We start from the raw sequence: 12769 nt of genomic DNA on the forward strand, positions 1-12769 counted from the left end.
CTTCTTTTTCTTTCTTTTGTTTTTGCTTTAGAGAAAGTTTTTAAATAAGAGACAAGTAAGACTTTGTTTGGGTTCATTCTCATAAGAGAGAGGTGTGTCACAATGGACAACTTAAATATCAAGTATTTCCTAGCTATAGTATATTAAAACTAGTCTGAAATACTTCGTAAGATAAATTCTTGATTAAAACAAAAACAAATATTTTGTTAACAATAAGGATAACTAAAGACTACAAAATAACTCAAACTAAATTAAACGTATATGCGTTAGAAAAAAAATAAATGAAAAAAAATCAAAATACTAACCGTATTCCCCGACAACAGAGCCAAATTTGATACGTCGTCGTTGAAGCTATCAAATTAATATTACTTTACAAAACAACTTCAATATTACCAAGTTAGTTGTCAAAAAAGTATATAAGTTTAAAGTAATTATGAGTCGTTTCCCAATGAATACATAATTTTTTTCAATATTTGTCTCTTTTGTAGACTCTGAAAAAGGTAAGTGAATGTATGCAATGCTTAATAATAAGAATGAAAATCTATCATAATGAATTTGGAGTCGAAGAATGACGTGAGTTTAATTGAAGAACAAACGAAAATATTTGAAACAATTATAATGAAATAAGCTAATTTCACTGTTTTTCAAAAATAAATTAATCATCGATTATCCAAAGATTATTGTTCAATTGATTATTGTTCGAGTTTCAAATTAATTAAAGTACATTCTTGATTAACTTGAGGGCGATCGTTCAATTAACCAAAGTAGATTCTCAATCAAATGCAAGATCTTCCTAAATTATTCACAATGGATTCAAGCAAAGTACATTTTCAATCAAATCGTATTGTGTTTAATCATGTTTATTCTTAAACTCGCTAACCAAATTAAAAGATAATTAATCAAAGTAAATTATCAATTAATTACATAATTCTTACCACCAATCAAGCTACGTTCTCAATCAGTGGCAATGACACATTTAATCATATTAAAGTTTATAAATTCAATCAAAGTAAATTCTCAATCAATTTTAGAAACCCTTAAACTCATATGATTAATATGCATGTAGATTAATGAAAAAAAATCATTGTTTTTAATATAATTGAGAGATGCAAGATATAAAAACAGAATAACTCAAATCAATAATCAAAAGAATCAAATTCATTAATTCAATTTAACCTCAAAATCCATAATGAAATTAGAATTGTCCTATGAGCTTAACCCTTCAGGAATAGAGTGAAATAGGTCTATTTATATAGGCTTGATTGAGTTTGGACTCTGAATATTATATCGATATAATCTTTTATTTTATATTTAATATCTTTTAAATATTCAACCAAATTAATCAATTTTTAAGAATACTTGATTGATATTTTCAAATTAAATTAATTATTTTTAAATATCAATTGTTTTGCCTAGTTTAAATGCATAAAATTTTAACTTTAGTTGTACAAATAAACATTAAAATATTCAACATAATTTATACAACTAAAAATGACATTTTAATTATCTTTAATTCTCAAACTCAATAAATTTAATTAGCATAAATTCAGTTTAAATAAACTATTTAAGTATAATAATTTCATCAAAAATTTAAATTTTAAAGCATATTTATGAACATAAATATATATATATATATATGGGGTTTGCTAACGCTACGCCTGTTTTTCAGTTGGTACATTTTAGCAATGTGTATCGGGTTTTAGTAGACAAAAATACCCTTATATATCATGGATTCTAAATTTTAAGGTTAACGGTATTTTAATAATTTTCATTCTCAAAACAAAAAAAAAAGAAACCCGCAAACCCTTACTCACGTCTCTCATTCCTCTCAGCCCTTTCACTTTCATCTCTCTCACTCCAACCTTTTCTCTGTCATCCCTACTATAGCCCCAATTCAAAAAATCAGAAACACTTGCCGTTAAACAATCTTACAAAAAATGATTTTATAATGAGTTTTCATTTTATAATTTTTGTCTTATATAATTTTATCCGATTTTCACAAGTATAAAAGGAATTGGTAATTGACCTGGAAAAAATCAGAAATACTCGCTGTTAAACAATTTCTTACAAAAAAAATGATTTTATAATGAGTTTTCATTTTATAATTTTTGTCTTATCTAATTTTATCTAATTTTCACAAGCATAATGACATCAAAGGAATTGGTAATTGGCTTGGAAAAAATCAGAAACACTCGTTCTTAAACAATTTCTTACAAAAAATGATTTTATAATGAGTTTTCATTTTATAATTTTTGTCGTACATAATTTTATCTAATTTTCACAAGCATAATGACATCCGAAGGAATTGGTAATTGGTCTAGAGGGTTTTTTTTAGAGATGATGATTCAACATATGTAGATGATGAAATTAGAGAAATTAGTGAAGATGGTGAAATTGAAGAGATCTTGAATGAACCTTTGCCTGAAGGTAAATATGTCAATGACTCAACTCTTTACAAAGGCAAATTGTTTAACGACAAGTATTTCTGGTTTTTTTAATTGGGGTTACAGTATGGATGAGAGAGAAAATGTTGAAGTGAGAAAGATGAAAGAGAAAGAGTTGAGAGGAATGAGAGAGGTGAGTAAGGGTTTGAGGGTTTTTTTTTTTAATTTTGAGAATGAAAATTATTAAAACATACACGCACACACGCAATGACTTCCATCCCATCTTTCAAATAGGTTAATTTATTTTTAGACAATGGTAACTTGGGTAGGATAATATCATAACGACACCAAATCTATTTATTTATAAACAGGTTGAGAGTACTTATTTGATGGATTTTATACATTTGAGTATTTCTGTCTGGCTTAGTATACATATTTATATAAAAAATTATTTATTTTAATCTTTACGTTTATTTTCTATTTTTTAATATTTATTTTAATTAAAATAATTATTTTATTAATTTTATTGTTTATTTAAATTTAACTGATTTTTTTTTATGATTTTCTTAAACTTAATCATTTTATTACAAAATAAATAAAAACTATTTATAACAAAGTTACAAAATTATTTTAATTTTATGATTAAAATAATAATAATAATAATTGTATTAATTTTTATTATCATAAAAAGATGTAAAGATACACGTTTTCACTAATAAAATAATAATTATAAAAGTTATTATAATTATAAAAATAAATTTAAATATTTTTAATCATTTGATTGAATTTTTTAATTTAGAAAAATATTAAAGTTAAAAATTTAGAGCCACATAAAAAATAATAAAATTTTACATAAGTTATGATTAAAAGAGTAAAATTGGTAAAATGAGTTTTAATTTAAAAACTCTTGTTAAGATGACAAAGTAGGAAAGAAAGCATGTATACCAAAAAAGAATAATCCTTTTATCTAGTCATATAAATTATTTCTTCTATTTTATAAGAAATTAAAATAAAGAACTATTTTTTATAACTTTTTTAATTAATTTTAGTGTGCATATTTTATTATTAACTCTATCTTTATTATTATTATGTATTTAAGTTTTAAAACTGTTTTTTTTTTAATTTAATAACTACTAACTCTTATAAAAAATATTCATTGTATAGTTACTTTTTAATTTTTCTAAATATATTTTTTAAATATTTTTTTATAAATTTAATAATATAATAATAGTTATTTTTTTAATTTTTTATATCATATAATGTTGGCAGGAAAAAATTAACTAATTAAATTGATTTTGCAGTCTAATAAAAATCACAGCATCAATAATTGCATAATAAAACACCCTTTCATGAAATCCCACAGTTTCATGTTCCAACCCTTTCTCTTTCACTAACTTCTTCAATTCAATTAATCTTCATTTCTGAACCAGCCAAATCCTGGAAGAAAAGAAATCACTAGGATAAACCCACACACCTTAAATTCCACCGGTTTCTGATGCAGTGAAATCGAAAGTACGCATTGCAATGGGGAGAGAAACAGAAATCCTCTCTCGCCTCGCCGCTAACCACCTCCACCTCGCTCAATTCGAGCCCTTGCGCGGTGTTCTCTTAGCCCTACGGGCGCGAAACCGCGACCTCGCTCGGGATATTCTTCAGACCATCGTTGCCCGATCGGGTCGGGTCCCTAATGTTGCGTGGTCCAGTTCCTGTTCCTCCCCCGCGCTCCTCACCTTCTTATCTACACAGGAATTGCTGCAATTGGACAACGCATCCTCGGCGTGGAACTTTGACTCTGAAACGCTGCGTTTGCGCGCCGACTTTCTGTTGCTAGTTCAAGATTTGATAGACCTGCTGCCGGAGGGTGATGGAGAGTTGGGGAATTGTAGAGGAGTATTGGATAAACTTTTGGAATTGGGCGCAAAGTGGTTGAGAGTGGACGGGGATGGTGAAATTGATGGGAGTGTGAGTGTTACTGTGATCGAAGAAGGAGAGTTGGCGAGTATGAGGAAATTAATTTTGGATCACGAGCGTGTTTTTGACTCTCTATGTGGGAATATACATAGGCAAATTAGGCACTGGGAATGTGAGGATTCGGGGGAGGGAAGTGGAGGGTTGGAAGAGGAGGATGCTAGGGTGCTTCGTGGGATACAGAGAACGGTGCAGGTTGTTCATTTGAATGCTATGAGGGACAGTCTTGAATCGGGTGATGCAGAAGGGGCCGTTTCTCATATACGTTATCTGCATTTTGATTATGGAGTCGAGCAGCAATCGGAGTACCGGTATGTCTCTCTCTCCCTCTCTCTCTTCTTTTTTTTTTTTGCAAACACAAACAAAATGTGTGGTTTGTTTGTCTTTCTTGTGTAGAGAGTTGACCCTGCTTTTTCTGTTTAAACCATGTGCATGCATTTGCCTAGGGAATTTGGACCATTCTTCAATGAAAAAATTAGTTTCCCCCTTGATATTATTGTATTAACAGTAGTGAAAGAAAGTATATAGCACTAGGTGAATCCCTTATAGTATTTTAAATAAGCCTTAAATATGTTTTTAGTTTATAAACTACAACATGAAATTAAAATTCATCTCTGTTTCAAGCTGTGATACAATTTGGTCCTTAAATTTTAAAAATAAATAGATAGAATCCTTCTAATCAAACTGTCTTAATTTTGTTTGACATGTTATGGTGTTTTAGGTTGAAGTTTTAGCTGTTGACACCATTGACACATTTCAGCTCAATTGTCAGCCTGATACACAATTTAACACAAAATATTTTTAATGTTTTTGGGTTAAAAAGACTATATTTCTTATTTTTTAAGTTTAAAACCAAAATGTATCAAAGTTTGAGACATGAAAGAATTTCAATTTCGCGTCTAAGTATAGGGATTAAAAACATATTTGACCTTTAAAATAAAATGTTTCATTAAGTTCAGGAAGCCTGTATAGATTTTGTATTTTTTGTTTCCAGATTAGTAAGCAAATAATACACTGATTTCTTAAATTCATTCTTATTTGTATGTTCAGTTATGGTGGAGGCTCTCTCATATTTATTTTTATTTAGGTAAAAGAAGAATAAATAATAACTTGTTCTTTAAGTAATTAAGGATCTTTCTGTCTTTCTTAATTAATTATATTGTATTTGTTTTTTAAGTTCCCTTACAACATTTTTTTGTCCTAGATGTTCATACCTGCATGTTTTCTAATTCTTTTGTAGCATAGTTTTGAAAGATCTCCTCAAGGTTGTCTTGTCAAAAAGTGATAAGTTTGGAGACTCATGGCTTATCATGCGTAATCAATTGCTACATATCTATAGTGAAGCCATTTCATCAAATTGCAGTGATATTGTACAAATGTTGCAGGTCAGTCTCTTGTCTTTCTCCACAGGGTTTTTTCCTCTTTCTCCATGAAACAAACTTGGAGGAATTGATTCCTGAACACTCTTCCTTCAGTTTGTCACATTATTATGGGGTTTATGGGTCTTACTGTTGATAAAATGAGTTTACAACATAGAGTTCCCCTCCCCTAGCCATTTAATATGAAAGAAACTTTATTTTGTCTAACTAAATTCAATGTCAATGCTTTTCTTTAGAGCATTCACGATGAGCTATTGTCTGAAGAGATTGAAATTGATAGAGTTCAAACTGAGAACTTCATTCCACATCCTCTTGTACGTCTCCAAAAATATCTAGAAGAAGTAAAGTCTGGTAAGAATTCAGATGATAAAACATTACCCCCAAATGACGTAATTAGGCACTGCAAGACATCTATGTATCATTATGCTCGTGTTTCTGGACTACACGTTCTTGAGTGTATTATGGATACTTCCCTGTCTTCTGTGAAGAGGGAGCAGCTGGATGAAGCTAGCAATGTATGTACCCATCTTTTTGTTAACTCTATGATACGTTCCTTTGTGTAAAAGTTGATATTGTGTTAATTGTTATATGAAATTCTGACATAAGTCTACTTGTGTAGCTCTAATACTTAGGTACTAATTTTTGTGACAGGTCCTCCAGTTGTTTCCACTGCTTCAGCCTTTGGTAGCGGCCATGGGTTGGGATTTATTGGCTGGTAAAATAGCAGCACGAAGGAAGTTAATGCAACTTCTCTGGACAAGTAAGTCAAAAGTAATTCGGCTTGAAGAATCTTCTCTTTATGGTAATAAATCAGATGAGGTATTTTTCAACTTTTATGTTTTGGAATGTGGTTTATTGGTACTAAATGAACGAGTTGGTGAAACTTTAGTGAAAAAACTGATTTAATTTTGTTGCAGATGTCCTGTGTGGAGCATCTATGTGACACCTTATGCTATCAGCTTGATCTTGCCTCTTTTGTTGCTTGTGTGAATTCTGGCCAGTCTTGGAATTCAGAATTCTCATTAATGCTTTCTGGAAAAGAGCAAGTGGAATTTAGAGATGAAGATGCTTATTCTGATCCTTTTGTTGAGAACTTTGTGTTGGAACGACTTTCGGTCCAAAGTCCTCTTCGGGTAATACTCTATGTGGAAGACATGGCTTTTTAATTGGTATAGATAACATTCTTGCCTATCTTGTATTGTTGAAGAATGAAGAGAATTGATTAGGAAAGATTGTGATGATGTGTAAAATCATAAATGACAATTATTCAGCCTTAAATAGCATTTAATTACTATAAAAATGCAGCCTTTATGTTAAAGGAAATATATCAAATGTTGATTGCAGTAACACTTTTAAAGAAATATTTCAGGATTTATTGTACTAAGAAATCTGAGTGTTGAATATGATTGCATCATTTTCTCTGTAGGTACTATTTGATGTTGTTCCAGGCATAAAATTCCAGGAAGCCATTGAATTGATTAGTATGCAGCCAATTTCTTCTAATATAGAAGCCAACAAGAGGTGTGCTTCTGATGTTTTCTCTTGTAGTGACCACTTTTAGATTCATCTTGATATTAAGACAGATATTTCCCAAATGTTTGGTTGCGTTGAGTTTCTTTGTTAATAGATAAGACATCATATTGGAGGATATTTTCTTAGAAAGAAATACAAATAAGGGAATACTTTTAAAAAAGAATGATGCTGAGACGTGAAAATTCATTTTATTGTCTTTTGTGCATGTGTCCACATGCACTTAATAAACATACATCTTGATTGGAAAATAAAGAAAGACATCTATTTTTCATCCTAGAAGTTATATTCATTTATTTTTTTCTTAAAGAAAAAGGAATATTATGACGAGCTTAAGTGAAAAGTGAAATGAAGTAGGATAAAATATCTTATAAAGTTCAGTGGATAGAACTGGTATCTTTATAGTGATAAAGATAAAATTTTATTTGTCGTACTACAGGAAGTCTGTGAAGAATTGTGAATTTACGATAAATAACTTACTACTGGACTTAGAGGTTTTGCACCTACCGATGTTCAAAGGCCACAATTCTCTCAAATTTAGACAATAGATCTATCAACACCTCCCTTCCTAGTTATAGGGAACATGCCTTATTTCTTCACAACTCTTAGATTTTTGGGTTAGGGCCTAAGCCAACTCTACAAAACCAACTTATAAGATAAAAATTTCCCAAGTTTTATAAGGACCTTGTCATATTTCTAGTTTATGTGAGATCTTAAGACATTCTTTTGCATTCAAGTCTGAACATTTGGAACACGAACAAATATGGGTGACAATTACGGTGCCACTTCATACCTAGGATTAGACATATAGAGCATAGACAAACCCGACCCACTAAGTGATGTGATGTTGGATTTTTAATTCCATCTTAAAATATGAACTTTGGACCTTACTCAATGTCACAATTATAGTCAAGGCAAGGGAAAACTGAAAAGACAAAATGGAGGAAAAAGAAAGAACAGGTGGTTCCAGATTTGAAGGCAAGAGAAGTCAGGAAAAGTGGAAACGAACTCTTAATTTTGTGGTTGTGAGTGAGGCTTGAAATAAGTATTTAGGAAAGGATGAGGCAAGAGAATGGGGCGGGAACTGAGAATTCTGTTATCTTCTCGCTCCTGGAATATTGTTGTAATCAAGGATTCTGCTTTTCCTTATAGAAGAGTCTTAGTCTTTTCATACTGATTTAATAATACTACCATCACATCATTCCATTTTCCACTTGTCTTTCCTCATTAATTAATCGGAGTCTATTAATGCATGGTAGCAATTCTGCCAAAGTGCGGCTTCAGAGATATCTACACTTTAAAAGAGAAATTATTGGAGATTTCATATCTAATAGAAATATGATTAAAATATAGTAAGTAGTTGTAAACATGACTTTATAATTTAGTTTTGTAAGTTTAAATCAGACTTAAAAGTTTATTTTCTAAGATGCTTATCCTCACGAGGTTTGTTGGGTTTATAGTATCACATGTTATTTGACCATTACAAATGTGTAGTTCCATATTCAAAATGAAGTACTTAGCATGAGAGGGTTTGTTGGAGATTCTATATTGATTAGGAATATGGTTAAATTATCATATAAGGACGGGTGGCTGCAGTTCCGGCAGACAGGAAAAGTGAAAGGCCATGGGTAACTAACTCAATTACGTGTTTATAAGTCATACTTTAATTGAGTGTATAGAAAGAGATGAGCCAAGAGAATGAGGTCAGGAACTGGGAATTCTACAGTAGTGTGTTAATATGTTATATTCAATCTTACAAAACTATCTTATTATTATGTGGACATTATAAGGACTACATTGGCAGTATAAAAGAACAATTGAAAAGTAAATGATTCGTGAATGCCATAAGATTTCTAGTATAACTAACCAATAGGTATGTACCAAAAGCATTATAAAAAGCAAACAGAAAATGAATGCTTCATGAATGCCACAAGACTGCCAACAACTTCTTACATGTGTTTATTATAGAATAAAATTTTAATTTCCTACATCGACTATTTTATTTCTGCAATCTATTAGTGTCCTTTCATCAGTTTAATTATGTTGTTATTCTTGTCTGCAGCTAAAATGTGATAATTGATTATTTTTTATTTGTTTAAGATGGGATTAATGATAATTTTGACAACTGTAAGAGTATGAGCATTTTTATTAACTGACTTGCATTGGGTTCTGTTCATACATTAAACTTAAGAGTAATGCTAGGCCTAGACCTTTTCTTTTCTATGCCACTTGGCTTGGCTTTAGATTTGACTCAGTTGTATTATCTCTTTTTTCATTCTCATGTAACCTGATGGCCCTGGACTGGGTGAAATCTGTACTTGGGTGGCTTGACTTTCTTGACATTATGCTTTCTAATAAGTAATCTCTTATGATTACGATTTATTTTATTCTTTGTGCTTTATTTGCTCTTCTGAATTTCCTTTTTTTGGCATAGGAAGCAAGATATAGAACTCATGCATATGCGTTATGCTTTAGAATCAACTGTTCTTGCTTTAGGAGCAATGGAAAGGAGTATGTCTGGCGAAATAGAAATCCACCAAGATGTGCCATTATTTCATTTAAAGGACTTGCAGAACCATTTGGATGCAATAAGTAATCTTCCACGCAAGGTAAGTCACTTTTCACTTTTTTTTTTTGACTAAATGCTCCCTTCTTCAAATGATAACTGTTGTAATGTGTAAGCAACTTTCTTGATGTAGTTTTATATGTATGATTTTCCCATAATCTTATTCTCCTCAGTCCCACATGTATTTTTATTTTTATTTTTCTTTTGCAATCATTTTTGTCCGTTCCGACTTAGATGAAGTATCTCTCAGTGGCAAGTGTTCAGTGGTGTATTACGACATTTTGTTAATTACTTTTCTTTCTCTCTCTAATGCTTCTTCCTTAGATGAATTTTTTTCACTAAAAAAGACACGAGGGGAAGTTTCTGTAGGATGTAACTTACCATGTATCTGAGACCAGTTGTAAAAATTATCAAGTAGTATTTATGTGTTATGATACATCTAAGAAAAAAGGGCCTATTTGACATTCTTTTGCATTTTCCATGATCTTTGACATTTATTACATTTAATATTTAAAGTGTTAATATCAATTGTTCAGAGCTGTGGTGACTTCCTTTTCTGGTTATTATTATAGTGTACGAATCTAATGCCAATCTTTTGATGATGTAGATTTTGATGGTGAATGTCATCATTTCACTACTGCATATGGATAATACCTCTGTTAACTTGATGCATTGTGGATTACCGGGAAGCAGTTTGAAACTATCAAATGCTTGGTCTTCAGAAGATAGTTATTCGACTAGAAGTGAAGGGGGCAATAAGATGGTTATATCCTTTACTAGTGTGCTACTTGATATATTGCGCCATAATATTCCATCCTCTATGATTGAATTAGAGAACTCACTAGATGATGGTATAAGCACAACCAGCAGACAGGCTCTCGAGTGGAGAATCTTAATCTCAAAGAGTTTCATTGAAGAGTGGGAATGGCGTTTGTCAATTTTGCAGCATCTCCTACCATTATCTGAACGACAATGGAGATGGAAAGAGGCACTAACAGTGTTACGTGCAGCTCCCTCCAAGCTACTCAACCTGTGAGTTCTACCTATTTCTAATGCATGAAATTCAACAACAATGCAAATTCATGTTTGATTTTATGTATCGAGTTACTTGTGGAAGGTATAGTCACAATAACCCTGATTACCTTTTTCTTTTTCTTGTTAATAAAAATATTCAATACTCTCTCTGGTCCATTTTGTAAGAACCAATGTGCATTAATTTTATTTTTTCCAAAATATCCTTATGTGAATCATTTGAGTTCAAATAATTTCTTTGAAAACCTTTGTCCCTTGACATTCACATCCAATAAAAATTAAAGCAATAAATATATTTAAGAGGAGAGAGACTAAAAAATCAGAGTCAATACTTCTTTTTTTAAAAAGCAATAATAGTATATCTCATTGATATTAAAGACAGTTATGGAACCAAATATGTAAATTTAGGAAGTTTTAATTCCAGTGACTAAATTAACTAATTTCCTTAATCTTTGTGAATAAGTTAACTGGGTCTTATAAGAAAGGACCAGAGGAGCGAGAGTTCACTATATGATGGGAGCTTTTTAGCATGCATGTGCACTTTGCCCTGGAAGTGATTTACTTGTCGATGTAATTTATATTTTGTAGTTCTGTTCTTTTCTTTGTCTTTAGTGACTCTGCAGTAGATTTTTGTAGGAGTATTAGGTTTTTATGGAGTAATATGTCAGAAGATCTGTTTCTAATTATAGAAATGTATATGTTCTGAATGTATTGTGTGTCTAATACAGACCACACAGTATGTAATTATACTATTTTACAGAATCAATTATAATAAAAACACCTAATAATTAGGAATCAATCATGCTAATTTCCTAGATTATGTAATGGTTAATTTCCTACAATTCCGTAACAATTGATTACATTCTAACACTCTTCCTCAAAGTGGAGCATATATGTCATATGCATCAAGCTTGTTACAAGTGAACTCAATCTAAGGGCCTCTAAGGGACTTGGTAAATATGTCAGCCAACTGATTGCTATAGTTGACAAAATCAGTAGTGATTTCTCTAGAGAGCAGCTTTTCTCTAACAAAGTGACAATAAATTTCAATGTGTTTGGATCTTTCATTGAAGACTGGGTTTGATGCAATGTGAAGTGCAACTATATTGTCACAAATAAGCTTTGTTTCATGGATGTCCCCTATTTTTAGTTGTAGTAGTAGTTGCCTAAGTCACCTAAGCTCACAAGTGGTTGTTGCCATAACATGATATTTTATTTTTGCTCTAGATCTGACTACTATATTTTACTTCTCCATGACATAAGGTTTCCTCTGATAAGAACATAGTACCTAGAAGTGGATCTTCTATGTGATGGTGATCTTGTCCAATTTGTATCAGAGTAACAAGTGATCTTAGTACTACCTTTGTCTTCATAGAATAATCCTCATCCTGGAGCATTTTTTTATTTATTGAAGAATACATGTCACAACATCCCAATGGCTATCACAAGGAGCATTTAGAAATTGGCTTACCACACTAACCGTGAAAGTGATGTCGAGTCTAGTGATGGTGAGGTATTGAGTCTACCTACCAAGCGACGATATCTTTTCGGGTCTTTCAATGGCTCTCCCGAACTCAGAAGAAGCTTGATATTGGGATCCATATGAGTATCACAAAAGCGACAATCAAACATAACAGTTTAGTAAGAATGTCCAAGGCATACTCATGTTGATTAATGACAATTCTTCAAGCAGATTGAGCAACTTCAATGCCTAAGAAATATTTTAGAGGGCCCAAATATTTAGTATGAAATTGTAGTGAAAAGTTCTCTTTGAGTTGTCGATTTCCAGTCTCATCATCACCCGTGATGAAAATGTCATCAACATAAACAACAAGGTAAATGCATTTGTGAGAAGAGGAATGAAAGGAGAAGAACTTATCAACCTCACACTTGGTCATGCTAAACTGAAT

At 31.3% G+C, this 12769-nt stretch overlaps 1 protein-coding gene across 5 annotated transcripts in view; it reads left to right on the forward strand.

Moving 5' to 3' along the window:
• The first annotated feature begins 3747 nt into the window (after positions 1–3747).
• The window catches only part of LOC124825686 (zinc finger FYVE domain protein), a 43515-nt gene continuing 34493 nt past the window's right edge, over positions 3748–12769 (forward strand). For 2 of the 5 annotated variants that reach the window (XM_047298361.2, XM_088107080.1), the window contains exons 1-8: positions 3748–4663; positions 5593–5737; positions 5968–6246; positions 6383–6550; positions 6649–6864; positions 7158–7252; positions 9696–9870; positions 10435–10859. In XM_047298361.2, coding sequence (XP_047154317.2) covers positions 3909–4663; positions 5593–5737; positions 5968–6246; positions 6383–6550; positions 6649–6864; positions 7158–7252; positions 9696–9870; positions 10435–10859 — 2258 coding nt within the window. In that variant the 5' untranslated portion in view covers positions 3748–3908. Of the gene's footprint in view, positions 4664–5592; positions 5738–5967; positions 6247–6382; positions 6551–6648; positions 6865–7157; positions 7253–9695; positions 9871–10434; positions 10860–12769 lie in introns of those variants that run through there. The other 3 variants (XM_047298362.2, XM_047298364.2, XM_047298363.2) reach the window with 3 other exon arrangements.

This window comes from Vigna umbellata, chromosome 2 (genome assembly GCF_029865625.1).
Source record: "Vigna umbellata cultivar VRB3 chromosome 2, Vumbellata_1.0, whole genome shotgun sequence".
In the NCBI taxonomy this organism is placed as follows: domain Eukaryota; kingdom Viridiplantae; phylum Streptophyta; class Magnoliopsida; order Fabales; family Fabaceae; genus Vigna; species Vigna umbellata.